Source organism: Eulemur rufifrons, chromosome 29 (genome assembly GCF_041146395.1).
Source record: "Eulemur rufifrons isolate Redbay chromosome 29, OSU_ERuf_1, whole genome shotgun sequence".
In the NCBI taxonomy this organism is placed as follows: domain Eukaryota; kingdom Metazoa; phylum Chordata; class Mammalia; order Primates; family Lemuridae; genus Eulemur; species Eulemur rufifrons.
In genome coordinates, this window is record NC_091011.1 from 10,946,940 (window position 1) to 10,967,334 (window position 20,395).

The 20,395-nt window shown below is 44.4% G+C and overlaps 1 protein-coding gene across 3 annotated transcripts in view; it reads right to left on the reverse strand.

Moving 5' to 3' along the window:
* The window catches only part of CCM2 (CCM2 scaffold protein), a 55,464-nt gene that overhangs the window by 25,663 nt on the left and 9,406 nt on the right, over positions 1–20,395 (reverse strand). Inside the window, exons 1-2 of one of the 3 annotated variants that reach the window (XM_069461898.1) lie at positions 12,667–12,765; positions 5,384–5,557 (exon numbers count right to left, since the gene is read on the reverse strand). The exons of 1 other annotated variant lie outside the window; for it this stretch is intronic. In XM_069461898.1, the coding sequence (XP_069317999.1) occupies positions 5,384–5,557; positions 12,667–12,765 (273 nt within the window). Of the gene's footprint in view, positions 1–5,383; positions 5,558–12,666; positions 12,766–20,395 lie in introns of those variants that run through there. One more of the 3 variants, XM_069461899.1, reaches the window with a different exon arrangement.

Consider the following 20,395-nt stretch of genomic DNA (forward strand, 5'->3'; position numbering starts at 1 on the left):
TTTATTTTTTTATTTTACCCAGTTAGGTGTACGGTGACAGCTCATCGTGGTCTTAAACTGCATTTCCCTGATGGCCAATGATGCTGAACTTTTCATGTGCTTTTTGCCACCTGTAATACTCTCTTCAGTGAAATGTCTCGTCCTGTCTTTTGCCCATGTTCTAACTGGATTGTTTGCTTTTTTACCATTGAGTTTTGAGAATTCTTTACACATTCTAGATACTAGCCGTTTGTCAGATATGTGGTTTACAAATATTTCCTCTCAGTCTGTACCTTACTTTTCATCCTCTTTTGCAGAGCAAAACTTTTAAATTTTGACGAAGTCCAAGTAGTTTATCAGTTTTTCCTTTTATGGATTATGCTTTTAGTGTCATGTCAAAGAACTCTTCACCTAGCCCTACATCTTAAAGATTTTCCAATTTTTTCCCCCTAGAAGTGTTGTATTTTTACAGTTAAGCCCATGATCCATTTTGAGTTAATTTTTGTACAGGGAGTGAGGTTTAAGGTGAGGTTCAAGTTTTCCCTGTGGATGTCCAATTGCTCCAGCACGTGTTGAAAGGCCATCCTTTCTCCACTGAACTGCTTTTCCATCTTTGTCAAGAATCAACTGGGCTTATTTCCGTGGGTCTGTTTCTGGAGTCACGACTCTGCTACCCTGATCTCTGTGCCAGTCCCTCTGCAGGGATCACACAGTCTTGGGTGCCGTAGCAATATAATGTATCTTGCAGTTGGGCAGCCTGATTCTTCTCATTTTATTCTTCTTTTCCAAAAATTGTTTTAGCTATTCTACTTATTTTGCCTTCCATATAAATCTTAGGATCATCGTGTTTATATCTACAAAAAAATCTTGCTGGGATTTTTGACAGGAATTGTATCATTCACTTTTAATAGAGAGCTAGCTATTCAAGTTATTTATTTCCTATCTATTTCATATGGGCGATCTGTGGTAGGAGGTTGTGCTTTTCAAGGAGGTGATACATTTATATCAACTTGGGGAGAACTGACATATTAACTAGGTTGAGTCTTCCAATCCATGAGCATGGTATGTCTTTCCATTTATTCAGATCTTTGATTTCTTTCATCAGCATTGTGTAGTTTTCAGCATACAAATCTTATACACGTTTTGTAAAATTTATACTTATGTTTCATTTTTAAGCAATTATAAATGGTAGTGTATTTTTAATTTTGGTGTCCACATATTCATTACTTATATACATATCTTGTTTTTCTGAGTTTTTAATCAGGAATGGGTGCTGAATTTTGTGGAATAATTTTTCTGCCATCAGTTAATATAATCATGTGATTTTTCTTCCTTAGTTTGTTGACATGATGGATTACATTTTCAAATATTAAGCCAGTCTTGTATCCTTGGAATAAATTCCACTTGGTCACAGTGTATAATCCTTTTTATATAATGCTGAATTCTATTACCTAATTTTTTTTTTTTTTGAAACAGAGTCTCCCTGTTGCTCCAGCTAGAGTGCACTGGTATCATCATAGCTCACTACCACCTCAAACTCCCAGGCTCACGTGATCTTCCTGCCTCAGCCTCCCAAATATCTGTGACTACAGGTGTGCACCACCACACCTGGCTAATTTTTTTTCTATTTTCAGTAGAGACAGGCTTTTGCTCTTACTCAGGCTGGTCTTGAACTCCTAACCTCAAGTGATCCTCCCACCTTGGCCTCCCAGAGTGCTAGTATCACAGGCATGAGCCACCATGCCTGGCCTAGTTAATGTTTTTCTAAGGAGTTTTGTGTCTGTGTTGACGCCTGTAATTTCTTTTTGTTTTGGTCTGGTTTTGGTATAAGGGTAATACTGCCCTTACAAAATGAGTCAGAAAGTGTTTCCTCCCCTTCTGCTTTTCTGGAAGAGACAATGTAAAATTGGTGTTAATTCTTTAAATGTTTGATAGATGAATTAATGTCTTTTGCAACAATGTGGATGGAACTGGAGAACATTATCCTAAGTGAAGTACCTAAAGAATAAAAAAAAAAAACCACATGTACTCGCTATTAAATTATAACTAACTGATGAGCACAGATGTGCAAAGAGGGAAGTAAAACTCAGTGGAAATCAAGCAGGGGGGAGGGAGGTGGGGGGAGGGTCAAAAACCTACCTAACAGGCACAATGAACACTATTAGGGTGATGGGTACACTTACAGCTATGACTCAAGCATTACAAAAGCGATCCATTTACCGTAAACATTTGTATCCCCTTAATACTTTGAAATAAATAAATGTTTGTTAGAATTCTCCAGCGAAACCATCTGGGCCTGGAGACTTACGGAAGTTTTCAAATCAGATACTGAGTTTCTTTAATAGTTATAGGATATTCAAATGATCTATTTCATATTAGACCTGTAGGAGTCCATGCTTTTCAAGGAGTTGGTCCATTGTGTGTGTGCAGAGTTGCTTGTATTCTCTCATTATCTTTTTGATATTGCGGAGTCTCTCAGCACTTACAGAGTATTGTACCAGTTCCTTCTGGTCCTCATTGTTTCTGATGAGAAATCTGCTATTGTTCTAATTGTTTTCCCCTATGGGTAAAGTATTTTTCTTGTTGCTTATAAGACTTTTTTTCTTTGTCTTTACTTTTCCGAAGTTCTACTACGATGTGTCTTAGTGTGGATTTCTTTGGGTTCATTTTGTTTGGGGTGTGCTCAGCTTTTTGAATCTCTAAGTTTGTCTTTTACCAAATTAGAGATATTTAGACATTTCAGCCTTTGTATCTTTGAAAAGTTTTTCAGCCCTGCCCTCTTTCTGCTCTCCCTCCAGGACTCTGATGATATAAATGTGAGAAAATCTAATCTAATCTCTCAGAGGGTAAAAGCACCACCTTTTTACCGCCAGGTGAGGATCAAAGATCAGATTCCCCACTTGGCCTCCAGTGACACCTGAGTGGGGGGCTCCTCTTTACTGCTGGACATGGTGGGAGTTCTGGCTCTCTGTGCAGCCTCCACTCAGTTCCCTGGCTGGGAGAGTTGGGGAGTGCCTAATTACTGCCCCCCGCTGCGACATCCCCACTGACATCCCAGAACCAGGCAAGGTTCCTCAGGGGTTTGTTACTGCCCAGGAGGGATAAAAGTCTGTGCTCCCTACTCAGCCTTCTCTGAGGGAGGAAGTGGCCCCTACTTGGCCTTTGCTGGCAGAGGCAGAGGTAGAGCCACAGTTTTATCTGCCATGATTGGCTGGTGCTGAGTAGTTATTGTCTAAACATTTTCTGTCTTGCTAGGCTGCCCATTTCCTAGTCCTCTGGGGTTGTTCTCTGGGTCCTGAGGTCCCTGGCTGGTCTGCCTTCTCTCTACCTTTCACAGTCTTCTTACGTTATTGCTTATTTAATGTCCAGGCATTTTATTTGTGCTTAACTGGAAAAATAGGGAAAAGTATGTCTACTCCATCTTCCCAGAAATGGAAATGCCCAATCTTCAAGTTTTAATTTTTCATGGTTTCTTATGGACCCCCCTCCATTTGCTTTGTTTCCTACATACTATCCTAATTCCTCAGCAGCCTCGCAATATATCCTTCTACCCAAACATATCATCTGCACTTCCCTCTCCCAGAGCTTTTGTGGCTTGTTTCTTAGATTCTTGTCCCGGGACTTTGCTTTTCAGTCATCCTGGGCTTTATCTCTATTCTTTTCTGTGCTAGTCCCCCTGAGCTCCGACCCTATGTTTTCCTTCTTCTTGGTTTGCCCGTGTGTTTTGATGTAGAACAGCCTCCAGTAACTGCAAGTCCAGGTTTAGACACCTGACTTTCTAATCATCATGATGGGACCCTTTCAGTGAGGAGAGTCATGGCCATCAGTTAATTCTAAAAAACGTTCTTGCTTCACTGTCTTAATAATTTCCTCTTACGCTTTCCTCCATTCTTTCTTCTTGTGAGTCAGATGCTGAACCTCATGGATCGATCCTCGAATTTCCTGTTTTTCTCTTTTTCACCTTTTGTTTACTAACTTTCTTAGTCTTTTGTTATTCTTTCTGGGAGATTTTCTTTATTTTTATCTTTCAATCCTCCATTCAATTTTTTAAGATATATAATTAACATAATATACTTTTAATCCCAAAAGTTCTTCCCTTCACCTTTTCTTTATTTAAAAGTAGAATCTTATCATGTCATCATCAACAATACTTTTGTCTTATTTTTCTGAAAATATTATACATTTTACAATTTTTTCCTCTATTTTCTGCATTGGTGCTGTTTCATTCGTGTTTACTTTTTGTGTTTACCTTGGGTTCTATCTTGGGTTGAAAGTTTACCTCAAACGTGTACTTATCCTCAGCTACCTATGTCTGAAAGAGGCTCTGAAAAGCAGACAGAAGCTGGGTGCCTGGCAGGAATCCCAACTGTCAGGCTTTATTTAGGCTGGTTGGATGGTAACCCCCAGGGCTAGAATGGGCTGCCCAACTTCTCCACCGAGCACCCTTCCAAGGAGCCCCTGTGGGAAAGGCCCAGTTACAAGCATTCTGGAAGCTTGACAGAGAAAGGGGTTGGGAATTCTCACCGTTCCACATACAGGCTTTGACTTAACCTCCTTGTCTTCAGTCTGGGTCTTCCCCTACCCACCGCTGTGCCAGGTGTCTTCATATCCAAAGCTCCCCACCTCCCAGTGGGGTGGGGGTGGGCTAAACATCTGGCTGGGCCAAGTGAGAGCAGAAATCCCTCACAGGACATTCAAGCAACCCCATGCCCCTCCTGAGCTTCCTGGACTCCTCTGACGGGACTCAGATCGGGATGCATTGGCTCTTGGTTATCTCACCTTCACTGGTTTCCTTCTTCCAAGTTTACGAATCACTCTCATCCACTACTGTCTTCCTTCCCATTCGCTCTGACCTCGTGGGTTTATACCTTCTTATGCATTTACTTTTGTTTTAGGCAAGGCACTAAAAATCAACTCATGCACATCACATGACTGATGCATAGTATTCTAGGCACAGGCCTTTGAGACACAACAACAGACCACAACTCATGGTCTGAATCAGGACCCAGGTCCTAGGCTGTGACTGTGACACTCGCAACAGGCCATGGCCCTGACCAAGTAACTCTCTTCATCCGCAAACTAGAGCAGATGCGCGTTTTCTCCCAGCCCTACGACCCTCTTCTGGTGAAGCAGCACATGCTGCCCACACAGCCGGGCCCTAAAGAGAAAGAAGGTGGCATGCTGCTGTAGAAGGAACCAGAAACTGAGGTCAGAAGACAGGAATCTGGGTTTTTGGTTTTCCAGTTATTAGAGATTAGATATATCACCATAGGCAAGGCAATTGGTGGGATAATCAACTAAGGTGTTTATGTGGCAGTGTCTTATAGACTCAGAGTGTTGGATGGACACGAGCACGACCTTTGCTGTCGTTGGCAGGCGCGCCCTGCGGCCCATGACGACTTACCTTCACCTCCTTCTCAATATAGTCGCTCAGCAGTCTGTCTGGCTCGACGCGCTCAGGCAATGACAACACCACAGTGTGCAGAGGGCGCCTCTCTGTCACCTTCTCATGGGCTTTCTTATCTCTACTCTTTTCACCTTTTAGGAATACTCGTTTAAATGGCGACACAATTCCAGGCTGCAGGCAGAAATGGCAATGATTGGAGTTCATTATTTACAAATGCTTTGCGTTGTCCCTATGGCTAACAAACAGAAGCCGCCAAAACCATTACCACCGTCCCCATGCACACAGCGGTGGGCAACTGCCGGACTGGGAGAAAGACACACAGCCTGCGGGACCTGGGGTCCACAGCCAGCACGCAGGCCGGCAGGGCGGGCCTGGGCGGGCACGCGGTCTCTGGCATGGAGGGCCTTCTTCCTCACCTACTCCTACGACACGTGGAGGGGGATAATGGCGAGAAGGCAACAGAAAGGGGGAGATTCCCCTCCAGAAGATAAAACATAACATCACTCCTCCTCTGTCTGGCTCTGCTGGGATACTTCATTTCAGGGAACTCTGAGAAGGCAGGTGGGGGTGTGGCCAGGGCTGGCATCGACAGGTTAAGCATGTTCTGCAGAAGCACGTTTCTCAACAGCGCACGTGCTTTCTCTGCGATTCCTTCTCCTCAACAGGCCCCCGTGGCCGAGTGCTGACATTTAAAATGTCAAGCACCACCGAAGATCAACAAGGGAGAAGCCTCGTTTAGCACCTGGCCAGCCTCTAACCCTGATAACCTCACACCTATGAGGCATCAAGGAGGATTCTGAAGGCTAAGCCTACCAGCAAAGCCAATTTAAAGAGCAAGAGAGTGAGGATAAGAGAGAGCCTCGCCTCCCTTCACAATGACTCTATCACAAAGCAATCCCAAGCCATGCTGACAGACCACGCTGCAATCCCTGTTTCCAGGCACCCCGAGGAACACGAACCAGAGAGAACCAGACACCGATGTGCAGCATCAGCACGGAGGCCTGTGAAGCCCAGGTTGTGGCCTAAGTCAGAGCGAGAATTTATTTCCCCACTATTTTCTCTGTAACTCTCAACAGTAACTCAGGGAGATGATGATGCTCCTTCCGCAGCTCACTCGCCAGGACCGGGTGACCCAGCACCCAGATGGCAGCTGAGACCCCCCCCCCATAGTAGGCCAAGCTCAGAACCACCCCCCATCACCAAACACTTACAGAAACAAACCAAACACACACACATAAATCAACATTAAAAACTCTCATTTCTGTCTCTTGCCTGCATATGGGAAATCCAGCCATATACCAAATCCAACATAAAATGGTGTCACAGAACCTGTGGTGCCATGAGGACGCCTCAACAAACCCACCAGTCTCACAGATGGACGATCATGGCAAGGGCTGAGCCGTTCAGTGACGGCTCCTGAGACGAAGGCAGGAGCTGGTCGCCCAGCGGCTCCCAGCAGACCCTGCAGCTGTCCCCGTAACCGGCTGGGGTCGGTCCCTGCCCTGCACAGCCCCTCCCCACCACCTACAAACACGCTCAGCCCTCCAGCATTCAGCCCTCCAGCATTCAGCCCTCCAGCATTCGAGGGAAAAGTAAATAACCAAACAAACCCACCGCAAATCAAACAAATCCTGGCAAAGCAAGACCCTGACATTTTTCCTGACCCTGCTGCCTCCCAACAGCAGAGGCTCCTCAGCTTCATGCCTCACCTTTACACACTTAGCCCTCTCACATCTGGGTTTTATTCCATTGATCCATTAAAACAGATACAGGATCAGGAGGCTCTTTCAACAAAAACAAAGTAACACAACAAAAAAATCTAAGTTTCCAGAGGAGTGCGCTGACATTGCCGCCATGCCTCTGTCCCTCTGTCCCCTGGGCTTCTTGCACCTCATGGACCCTTTGCCAGCTGTCCTCCTTCTGCCTGAGGTAAATACACACGTCCCTGAGGTCCAAGGCCTGACCTCTGCTCTGGCATGCTCTGGGCTGCACACTTACTAAACAAACTGGTTAGCTGAGCTCTCACCGTCTGCAAAACAGGTCAATGAGCCTTACAGGGTTGCCACGGACAGTCAAGAAAGTGACCTAGGTAAAGCTCTGAGCACATATCTGATACGCTGTGAGCATGCAAAATATATGTCAATAGTGATTTTTATGACTGGTTTTAACTTGACAATACATTATAATTCATCTCTTTCAACTGTTGTCAGTTGTCAGTTGTATAGATGACACACACACACATATATAAAATATATCAGACTGTCTCCTACACGTCATGACCACAGACTAGATAATAAAGTTGGACTAGCACTCAAGCGCCTAGGCCTTCATTCATGCCTGGGACAGGTGACAAGAATGTGACCCAGACTTAGAACCCTACAATCAACTAAAATGCTTCCTCTCACGTGGGCCAACTGGACCCACTCCTGCATCTGCCTCCTTCACCTGGAATAGTCCTCCCCTAACCTGAAATAGTCTGACCTTGACCTGGAATAATCCTCCCCATTGACCTAGTATGCCCCCCTTGATCTGGAATGATCTACCTTTGACCTCGAATAGTCTGCCCTTGACCTGATGTGGTCCCTCCTTGACCTGGAATAGTCTCCCCTTGACAAGTAGTCCCCCGACCTTGACCTGGAATTGTCCCTCTTTTTTTTTGGTTTGGGTTTTTTGTTTTGTTTTGTTTTTCTTTAGAGGCAGGGCCTCGAACTCCTAGACTCAAGTGATTCTCCTGCCTCAGACTCCCAAGTAGGAGGTTCATTCCCCTTACCCACCAACAAGCTTTGAGCCCTAGGACAGGTTTAGACAAGAGGCAGCTGTAGTGTAGGGTTCATGTGGGAGAATGGTGAGAAACAGTCGCCTATGATTGGTCAGACAGCCACTTATGGTAAGCTGTAAGTGGAAAATTTAGTGATCTAATTTTAGCCATGTAAAAATCACATTTCCTCAGCTCTACCAAAAACAGACCAGGCTTCGCTGACTTGTGATTTCCTCTCCACTGGCACCACCCTCGGTGGCCAGATGGCACACAGATTACTCTTCAAATGTGTTACACTTGACCACTCATTTATTCTCCTAGGTCCTATGACATGCAAGGCCCTGCCCTAGAGGTTATGGAAATACAAAGGCATGTGGCCTGTGAGCCTGGCTCTTAGAAAGCTACATCTCCACAGACATGGATAATCTCAAATTGGCTAGCGGAAAACAGCTGTCCCTGAACCATTTCTACTTTTACCCGCAAAGATCACTCCTCCTAAACAGGAACTTGCTGTGGCACGGGCAGGGCCTGAGTTCTGAAAACAATAGTGCAGGCAAGCAGCTCAGCTCCTTCTGGTGGATCATCCCGAAGTTACTTGTTAGCCAAACTAGTTACTAATCTACATATGGAAGCAAAAGGAAGACAACTGAGACAAGAGATTTGCCAAGATCACCTCTAACCAAGAAGCCCAAGCCAAATCAACAGGTCCACAAACCACATGCAACTTACACTGCTATTTTAGTGTTGGTGTACAGGTCATAAAATTATAGTCTGCACACAAAATTACAGTCTGCACTGGGAAGGACCCTGGGGGCCCCTGTCCTGCAATCCCACCCCTAACGACACACCCTCTGCAATTAGGCGGTGAGACACAGTAGGAATTTTTGCAGGGCAAGGAAAGCAGGACAGCCCACTGTAGATGCCTCTTATGGCCCAAGGGTCAGTTCTTCCCTAGGGTGAGCCCAGCTCTGTCTTCCCCTGACCTCGGCTTGCTGTGTGGCCCTTGCACCCAGCACGGAGCCTGCACAGGGCTGGAGAGCAATAAATTCGGATACTGCCCACTGACTGGGTGCTACACCGGGCCAGGTCTCTGGGGAGGCACTGTGGATGGAGGAGACACAGTCCCTCCCTGGAGGATGTCAGAGTCAAGCAGAAGAAAAAAGACCAGGGCAGAGTGTAGGGAATTAAATCCACAGTAAAAACAGCCAGCCAGGGCTGAAGACGCCCAGATGCCCCAAAGGTTCACATTAGTGCTAAACCACCCTGTTCTTAAAGGTGCTACCCTGAGCACCAAGGGACAAGGAGAGGTGACGAATAGATGTCGCCCTTTGACTGCTCACAGACTGGCAGAGGACAGAGCAACCCCATAACACCAAAGGCTACTGAGGTACTCTGGAGGAACCTTTGACCTGGGGCTTCAAATCATGACAGTTGACTTCTGCAGACTACGTGGAGCCAGGTGTGTCTCTCTGGCCTCCCCGGCCCCGCCCTTAGCCCTCAACACAGCAGGCACCACAGGCCTTTTGTTCTTTTAAGCCACAAATAATTTTAACTGGTGGACAGGTTTTCCTAGGAAGCGGAATACCGAAGCTATCGAGTAAAGAAGTGCGTCCCTGCACATCTGCAGCAGCTGTCTTCTGCGACTCCACGCACACAGCACAGAGCGAGGGGTGGCCGCGCTCTCACCGAGGACGACATCAGTGCTTCCCCCTGGCAATGCCGGCCCAGCTCGCAGCCACAGGGCATGGACAGGAGGGACAGCTGGCACGGTTGGGAGGCTCTCCACTGCTCCAGAGACAAAACTTAACAAGAGGACACCTCAGGTTTTTGGAACTGAAGTTGCTTTAGAACATGAAAATTTAAAGGAAGGTTCTAGTTAAAAAATAAACTGAGAAATAATAAAGAATATTTTGATGCACAGAATCAGGATTCCAGGAAACCATCACGAGTTAACTCACCGGAATGTTCTATAGATGGATAGGGTTTAAAAGGTAGTGTTAGCGCACACAAGCATCCATTCTTCATTCCACAGTATTTTATTGAGCGAGCATGTTCATCACTACCCAATGATCTTATGACTTTTGAACCTGAGATACTAAAGGACCAATTCAGCCCCAGAGGGAGCACCACGCTAAGTGTGGTTTCTCTCCCATGAGTGCAGTCCCAGCACTAAGGTGGGGTGTGGGATCCATCCCAGCCCAAGTCTTTCCTGAAGAAACTAAGGCTGCGAGGGTTAAAGGGACTGGCCAGCGTCCAAGGCACAGAGCTAGGATCTGGGAGCACAGAGCCAAGTCATCGCGCGGCACTGTGCAAAGATGTCCCTCCACGTGGAACGCACGCTGCCTCAGATAACTGTATACAACTTTCTGAACCCACTCTGCAAAGATCCCTAGATCCTTACAATATTCTTGCAATATTTTCCATGTTAAGTTGGAAACCTAAAATGTGGTTCTTAGTTAAAAAACTAAAACTAAACCTGGCCTATTGAGAGCTTACGCAATGAGAGCGCCCTCCTCACGCGCAGCCAAGGCTCGGGGTCTGGGCCAGGCTAGCCCTCAGGTGCCAATGTCGGGTCCTGAGTTTTGTTAGATGGGAAGCTCAACCTCGTCAGCTCACTTGGGTGAACAAGCTCTAGAGTAACAGAGTCAAAGCATCTGTTCATTAATTTACAAGGAGAAATCCATCTGCTAAAAGAACCAGCAAAAGCAGAGTCATGAGAGAGTGGCCTCTACTTGGGGACCAGAGTAAATAAAGTAGCTACACCCACCAGCTGGGTTCTCCATGCAAAACGCTAAGCTCAGCATCATTCTGGAGAAAGCGCTGAGGAGTCTAAGAAGGAAGAAGAAAACTTAGATGTACTGAGCAGTACCGAGCACGTCTCTAGCATGGTGTTAAGGCATTTCCACATGTGCATCTTAATCCGCACAATAAACTACAAGAGTTGGGGGGGGGGTGGGGTTCTAGCTAATTAATAAAGCAAGATTGCTTCTGAACAAAGATGTTTAATGTTAAAGGCTCTGGGTGTCCTCAAGTTCAACATTCAGCAAATGTCTCCTGAGTAATTACTCTGTGCCAGACACTGGGGCTGTGGGAGCCACTGTCCCTGCCCACAGGGTACCCCAGTCTAAAGAGGGAGAGAGTCCAGGCACAGTGGCTCCTACCTATAATCCCAGTACTTTGGGAGGCCAAGGTGGGAGGATTGCTTGAAGCCAGAAGTTCAAGATCAGCCTGAGCAACACAGCAAGATCCCATCTCTACAAAAAATATAAAATTAGCCAAGCGTGGTGGCGTGCGCCTGCAGTCATAGCCACTCAGAAGGTTGAAGCAGGAGGATCATGAACCCAGGAGTTTGAGGCCACAGTGAGCTATGACCACGCGGCTACACTTCAGCATGGGTGACCAACCAAGACCCTAATGAAGGGTGAAGAGGGAATGAGACAAATAGCAACCACACAGCGATGACCAGGGCCCAGCAGGGATGCAGAATGGCTGGAAGAGGCACCAAACTCAGTGCGTGGGTCTGCAAACACTGCTCAGAGTGGCCCTGCTTTGGCAGAAACCTGGAGCTACACTTCTGTCCAGCTGGAGAGTAAGAGGCTACTCCCGCACAGAGCGACCCCTGCCACCTCTAAATCACAGGGCCCCGGGTGTGCATCAGAGGACTGCAACGAATTCCCTTTCACAAGCTCCGTGACAGAGCTCCCTCTGGCGACAGCTGTGCTGCAGCACTGCCTATCCCAATTCCAACAATCGTCCAGCACTCCCTGCAGTGCCAGTTGACAGATTAGCTATCTATCTTTAAAAAAAAATTAAGTACCTCAGGGCCTACCAACGGAAAAAGGACCTTTCCTCGGAGCTACAGAGGTCTAAATGAGTGCGACACACCCTACGCCAGCCCCCATCTCAGGGCTTGGCGAGTTTCAAGGGGAACCGGATCTCTGCTCCCTGCTGCTGGTTTGCTCTGGTGACAAACGCACAGGCAACTTAAGGCCTGTCGGAAGCCACAGCAGGGGTGGGCCCGGCCGCGCTGGTGGAGTCTTGCACACAGCCCCCCCCCCCCCCCCCCCGCTCCGCTTACGGGGCTTGAGGATGAAGCTCCAGGCGCGACCCCTCCAGCTGTGGGTGCTCTCTATTGCTTTACCTTTTCCCCACGTCATTTTTCAACTCGGTCCCCACTGGCCACAAATCCACAAGAAAATCATTTTTCCCTGGAAGATGTAAAACCTGTGGCCTCTTATTCTTTGGGTCAAGATGGCTGAAGGCAAGAGCCGGGACACCCCGCCTGGACGGGATGGCGCCTCACCACCACACGCTCGTGACTTGCCTCCAGCAGACACCGCAGGGTCTGGGACCAGGAGGCTGGTGCATGACCCCTCCACCCCAGCCTCCCAAAGCAGGGTCACAGGAACTGGGCCACCCTAGCTCACAGTGAGCAAGCCCTGAGAAGCAGCCACAAAAGCTACCCACAAGGGACCCACATGATCATTCTAGACAGCGGTTTCCACACAGGATTTGAACCTACCTCATTCTCCATGGAATACCCTGTTTGAAATTCTGTTTGAGGAGGAATTTCTTTGCATGGATTCTGGTTCCTTCCCCTCTGCCCGTAGTTACTGTGCATTCTCTATTCGCTTCCGAACTTGTCAAATAATATGGTCAGATGTTAGCCCTCCCTCCGAAAAAACATGAGTGAACCGGAAGATCAGAAACCACAGCTTCCTTATGCAAAGCCCACTGAAGCTGTTTACAGTTTTTCAACGTTTAAAAAACAGGCAGCACCCAGACACTGTTGGCAAAATCCAAACAGGCTGCATACACAAAAAGACACAAAGTAAACCAGCTTGTTTTCCTTACTACACACAGCACGTGAACCTCACAGGCAGCCTCTCTGCATTTCCAGCCGAAACTGGGCAGTCAATGGAAGGACATTATTTTGGAGGTCTGACCATTCTGCACATTCAAATGCTAAAGCTAAACATGCAGATAGAGGCCGGGTGCAGCAGCTCACACTTGTAATCCTAGTACTCTGGGAGGCTGAGGCGGGAGGATTGCTTGAACTCAAGAGTTTGACACCAGCCAGAGCAAGAGTGAGACCCCGTCTCTACTAAAAATAGAAAAATTAGCTGCGCATGGTAGTCTGCGCCTGCAGTCCCAGCTACCCAGGAGGCTAAGGCAGGAAGATCACTTGAGCCCAAGAGTTTGAGGTTGCTGTGAGCTAGGCTGACACTACCGCACTCTAGCTCAGGCAACAGAGAGAGACTCTGTCTCAAAAAAAAAAAAAAAAAAAAAAAATGCAGATAGAGAACACTGTTAGGGGCCACCTTCTCCTGGTGACAACAGGCCATGCTGTTGGTGAAGACCCGCGGCACTCAGCTCATAGCAGGGTGGAAACCAGACAAGGCCATTCCAGCCACACTGTGCCAAGGCAGCAAGACCTCTACAGGGACAACTGCATTTCCAGGTGCAGGGCACACCTGGCTCTAAGGTCCTCAGCCTCCAGGACTGATGAGTTTGAGTCAACACTTTGAAACTAAACAGTGTGTGCCCCTGAGCAAGCTCAATTTAACTTCTACAGGGTAAATTTTATAATCTAGAAAAGGAGAAGTTGGATTTGTTGATGGTGAAGGCTCTTAGGACTCTGAAGATTCCAGAATGGTTTGCAGATAGACAGGGCTACTTAATTCAATGTTCTCGTTAATCAGAGTGACCATACATACCCACAGATTAATAAATGAACATAACAATTACAATTTTACTAATATTAGGTTGATCCAAGTCAAGTGCTGATTTTCAACACTGTTTTGCCTATAAAAGTGGCAATTTCATATGGATCAAGTTCATTAACCCGTAATAAATAAAGTTTAATATTTCTTGATTCTGAAAAGACTGATTACTTCAGAATAATTTTGTGCTTCAATTATTATTCCATATGCCACAGATATAGAGACTATAGTAAAGTAGGAAAAGCAGTAATAAAACTCGATTTGTTTGAATCCATATCTGGTATTAACTGGACTATCACCTTCTCTCTTTAAAACCCAGAGCAGAGTCACAACCTCAGATTACTCCTTTCTAAAAGCTGCCTCTACAGGGCAGAACCAGGAGACCCTGACCTCCACGACAGGTTCGAAGGGCAAAAAGCAAACCAGGAGTGAGACGCAGAAAGAGATGCTACTGCTACCCCGCTGAGCAGCCTCACCCCTATTTTGGATTCTGGCAGCCTTCAGGGAAAACAGACGTGACTAAAAAGGAAACCCACATGCTCTGACCACTGGTCCACACCATCCTTCCTTCACAAACACAACCATTCCGACAAAGAGCAACTGGGGAGAGACAGATGCAGGAACCTAAATGTAGCTGGTGTAGAGACACTTAGAAGAATTGCATCCAAGAAACAAGAACAGGCAGCTATGAAAAAGAGAGAACAGAGAACAATAAAGGTATCTTAGAAATTACAAATATGATCACCAAAATAAAAAGTTCACCAGAATAATAAAATGGATGTAGCTGAGAACCCAATGAGTGGTGTGGAGGACAGAGTCATGGGGCTGGCCAACACCTGACTGCTGCCGACAGCCCCCAGCTGTGAATGTTTTACAAATGAACATTCGCCATCAATCTGATGAGGGGGAGCATCAACTATGAACCCTGACAAGGGAAACTGTTAGCCCCCCAAAAGAATTCCATTCTCAGTAGCAGAACTGTATTATAAAAAATTATAGGCAGGGCATAGCGGCTCACACCTACAATCCCAGCACTTTATGAGGCCAAGGCAGGAGGATAGCTTGAGCCCAGGAGTTTGAGACCAGCCTAACAATATAGTGAAACTCCATCTCTACAAAAAATACAAAAATTAGGCGGGCATGGTGGCACTCACCTGTAGTATCAGCTACTCAGGAGGCCGAGGTGACAGAATCGTTTAAGCCCAGGACTTTGAGGTTGCAGTGAACTATGATGATGCCACTGCACTCTAGCCCAGATAATAGAGCAAGACTCTGTCTCAAAAAAAAAAAAAAAAAAAATTGTACTCAATTATTACACTCTGAATTTCATCAATAAAAATTTTGTGGACATTTGCTTTCTCTCTTATTATATAAGCCCTTACTTAATGGCCTCAATTTTGCCTCTTGGCTCACAAAGCCTAAAATATTTACTGTCTGGCCCTTTACATGAAGTTTGCCAATCCTGTCCTAGAACATAAAGCAAAAAAATAAAAAGCTAGAAAATATGAGAGACAGTAAAGGCCACAGAAGCCAGGTCCATAAAGTCTAGCAGTCCCTTAAGAGGAGAACAAGAACAAAGCCCAAAGAGGGACACAAATATGAGAAGCAACCAACAAAAGACTCAACTCTATGGACAGGAAAAAAACAGTAACAAGTAGGCTAAATGTAAAAGAGACAAATCCTAGACACTGAGACTCATCCTTATAAAACTGCAAAATTTCAAGAGAATTCTAAAGCTTCCAATGGAAAAAAAGAAAAAGATTACTTGTAAAAAAAAAAAAACAAAAAAAAAACAAGAATCAGATCAGCATTAGATATGTCATGATAGAAGAGAATGTGGTAATGCCTTTAAAATTGAGGGGAAATTATTTTAAATCTAGAAGTTAATTTAAAGCCAAGTTGAAGGCAAAATAGTTATTTTCACATCTGCAGTGCCTTGGGATCTTTATACTCTAAAAACCCTTTTGGAAAAACATACTAGAAGATATACTCCTTGCAAAAGAAAAAGGATCCAAGAGAGAAAAAAAGGTGGACTCTAAGAAACAGAGTTACCAACCAAGGAGGCAGAGAAAAGAAATCCCAGGGTGACAATGACAGTTGTACAGCAAGCAAACAAAAGAATATCTTAAACAAGATTCCATTGCATAAACCACATGACTGAAAGCCTACAAGTTCTTGATAAAAACATGTCTTTTTTTGTTACTTTTTGTTTCCACACAGCAGCAGAAACATTATGTCTCTCTCTCTCTTTTTTTTTTTTTTTTTTTTTGAGACAGAGTCTCACTCTGTTGCCTGGGCTAGAGTGCCGTGGCGTCAGCCTACCTCACAGCAACCTCAAACTCCTGGGTTCAAGCGATCCTCCTGCCTCAGCCTCCCGAGTAGCTGGGACTACAGGCATGTGCCACCGTGCCCGGCTAATTTTTTCTATCTCTATTTTTAGTTGTCTATATAATTTCTTTCTATTTTTAGTAGAGATGGGGTCTCACTCTTGCTCAGGCTGGTCTAAAACTCCTGACCTCAAGCGATCCTCCCGCCTCGGCCTCCCAGAGTGCTAGGATTACAGGCGTGAGCCACCACACCCGGCTTTCCTTAAGTTCTTTAACATTATACTTGTATCTTTTTATCTAACATAAAAAGTGGTTGCTACTTACCAGTCTGATTTCATGAGCCACTAATGAGTCATGACCCACAGTTTGCAAAACTCAACAAAACTCTGCCCCATGACGTCAGCTGCTCTTCAGTGCACCAGCCCTGCAAGGGGAGGGCAAGAAGAACCACCCCTCTCCTCCCCTGCCCATTTCCCCTACTTCTCCTCCTCTCCCCAGCCCCTTCCCTCACCTCACCCACTCTGCAAACCAGGCTTCTACTGCCAGGCCCAGGGGACAGGGAAAAGGTGCCTGATGCACAGCTTTAAACCCGCCTGTCCCACTGCCCTCTGCCACAGTGCTTGATGCTCTCTGCCTCATGGGCACTAAGACCCCCTCACCAGTCAGTGAGGGAGATTCAGACAGGTAGTGACAGCTCCCCAGAAAGTTCTTTACCCACTGGGCACTGAGCAAGTGTTTGAAAAAAATGATACCAAGGTAATAAGACTGTGTATGCAAACACAAAAAAGCATACACAAAGAAGAAAGCAATGTGACTCCAATAATAGTTGTTTCAAGTGGGTAGGATTTTTTTCATTGAACATATTTTGCTATTTTTTTCTGAGATGTAAATGTATTTTTTAGTAAGAAAAAAAATTTTTAAGTTCACTTTGGAAAACATCCAGAATTTTTAGCAAATACCAATTTCATCTATCATATTAGGAAATATTCACCAGTTTGGCAAACATGTTAGATGGACAGGGATATGTGAAAACGAGTGCACTCATCAAATTTGCTGCTAAGCATCTCTAATCATCAGGGAAATGCAAATCAAAACCACAATGATATATCACTTAACTCCAGTGAGAATGGTCTTTATCAAAAAGTCCCAAAACAATAAATGTTGGCATGGATGAGGAGAGATAGCAACACTCATACACTGCTGGTGGGACTGCAAACTAGTGCAACCACTGTGGAAAGCAATATGGAGATACCTTAAACAGATACAAGTAGACCTACCATTCGATCCAGCGATCCCATTATTGGGCATCTACCCAAAAGAGCAAAAGACATTCTATAAAAAAGACATCTGCACTCAAATGTTTACAGCAGCACAATTCACAATTGCAAAGATGTGGATCTTTGCCCATCAATGCATGAGTGGATTAATAAAATGTGGTATATGTATACCATGGAGTACTACTCAGCTATAAGAAACAATGGTGATATAGCACCTCTTCTATTTTCCTGGATAGAGCTGAAACCCATTCTACTAAGTGAAGTATCCGAAGAATGGAAAAATAAGCACCACATGTACTCACCAGCAAATTGGTTTCACTGATCATCACCTGAGAGCACATTTAGGAATAACATTAATCGGGTGTTGGGCAGATGTGCGGGGGCTGGGTTTATACATACATAATGAGTGAGATGCGCACCGTCTAAGGGATGGACACGCTTGACACTCTGATTCGGGGGAGGGGGTGAGGGCAATATACGTAACCTAAACTTTTGTACCCCCATAATATGCTGAAATAAAAAAAAAAGAAAAAGAAAAAAAAATTACTGTTAAGAATAAAAACTGGTCCTACTATAGAGAACAATTTGCTAATATCTACTAAAATTACAAATGCCCATATGCTTTCCCAGCAATTGCATTTTCAAGAATTAATCCTACAGATGCATTATACACACATAAAAGGTTAGAAGGCCAAGTGCTGCATATTTATTAGAGCAAAATAACAACCTACTAATAAAAGTCTATAAGCAGGCTGTTATTTAAATAAGTTATAGTGACCCATAGATAAAATGCCATGATGCCCTAAAGAGAAAAGAAGAAACTATATATCCGTAAAGAAAGATCTCCAAAAAATACTGTTGCGAAAAAACTAAACCAAAAAAGGTTCCTATTCCCATAGCGGAGGAGTAAATTGTATCAGAATAACCCTCTCATAGGGTGAAATTTTGAACTCAGATAAAATATGAAAAGCAACTTTCTGAAGGCATTGGAGATAAACCAGAAGTAAGAAAGAAACTGGGGATTTACTTGACCCTTGAAAGAAGGGGATGTCACTGGATGAAATGCACCTTTACACTGCTTTACTCCAGAGAGTGCTCCCCAGTCCAAGCGGTGAAGCAAATAAAAAGCTGCAATTTTATTGGCCTGAGAGGTTAAAGAAGATTTGAAACTGCCAGAGAAGCTGGAAATGGAGGGGGAAATGCAGGAAAGGAGAGATCTACAAAAAGAGGAACCCAAAGTCTGAGTGTAAGCTGCTCTCAAATCTTTGGCTGAACCCTGAACTGCACAAGTCGGGGTGGGACTCCAGAGAGTACACAGAAGGGACACAACAGAGCGTGGATGTTGAAAGGGCTGAGCTTTCAGCTCTCTCCAACTTTAGGATAGATAGAGTTTGGAGTCCAAGTCCTGCTAAGTTAAAGGGGCTCGATAAACACCTTAGGCTGTCCATTTGAAACCCCACAAGGGCCATGTCTTAAGATTTAAAAGTACATCCCAGGACTAAGATTTACCCTAGGAATAAAGACAAAGATCAAAACTGACCTACCCAAACAAAGGATAAAACCAACTCTCTAAAATTCAAAACAATCCACCACCAATTTAACTGCCTGCTATAACAAAACTCAACATTGTTCAGAAGTCAGAGTCCCTATAATGTATCATCCACAATGTCTAACACATAATAAAAAATCACCACACATGTGAAGAAATATGAAAATCTGGCTCAAAGTCAAGAGAAAAACAGTCAATAGAAAGAGACTCACAACTGTCCCAGATGTTGGAATTAGCAGACAAGAACTCTACAAAATAACTTTGATAAATACATTAAAGAGTCTATTAAAAAAAAATTAAAAAAATAAGGTGCAGACATGGGAAATTTCAAGAGACATTTGGAAACTTAAAAAAAAAACAAAAATCAAATGGAAATCTTAGGATAATAAATATAATATCTGCAATTTTTTAATTCATAGATGGGATTGACAGTAAATTAGACATAAGAAAAGACCAGTAAACTTGAAGACAGAGCAGTAAACATCACCTAAACTACAAATACAAGAAAGACTTTTAAATAATAAGCAGAGCCTCAATGACAAGTGGAACCGTATCAAACAGTTTGATGCATGTGCATGGGGAAGCCCAGAAAGAGAAGAGAGAGAATATGGGAAAGTGAAACTATCTGAAGAAATACTGGCAAAATATTTTCCAAATTTCACCCAAAACCACAACCTATAGATTAAGAAAACTCAGTGAATCCCAAGCATTATAAATACAAATAAATCCACATCTAAACACATCATGAACTGCTGAAAACCAAGAATAAAGGTAAAAATCCTAAATACTGTCAAAGAAAAAAAAAGACATCCAATACAACAAAAATGGCAGAAACTTCTCAAGAGAAACAATGGAAGCAAGAAAATAATGGACCTACACCTTTAAAATGCTGAAACAAAAAGAAAACAGTCAACCTAAATTATATACCCAGTAAAAACACCCTTCAAAAATGAAGACGAAATAAAGATATTTTTAGGTAACAAAAGATGAAAGAATGTGCCAGGCCTTCACCACACCATGAAAAATTCTAAGGAAGGTCTTCAGGCCAAAGGTAAATGATTCCAGAGGGAAATTTAACCTAGAGGAAATAAAAGTGTTGTAAATGATAAACAGAGAGATCATACATTCATTTTCTTTCTTAGGTTGTTAAAAGAGTAAAATCGTGACTTTGCTTTTGTCCATTGATAAAAGGTTGAGGGGGTGAGGAGTGGTGGGGGTCAATGTGCCGAGCTCGAGAGGGCAGAGTGCCCAGGGCCCAGCTTTGGGTCAGCATGCATGTCAACGGCAAGAAACATGTACAAGCTGAGCTTTCTTTGTTTTTGCTTTTTTTGTTTGTTTGCTGTTTGTTTTGTTTTGGTTTTTTTTTTTTTTTTTT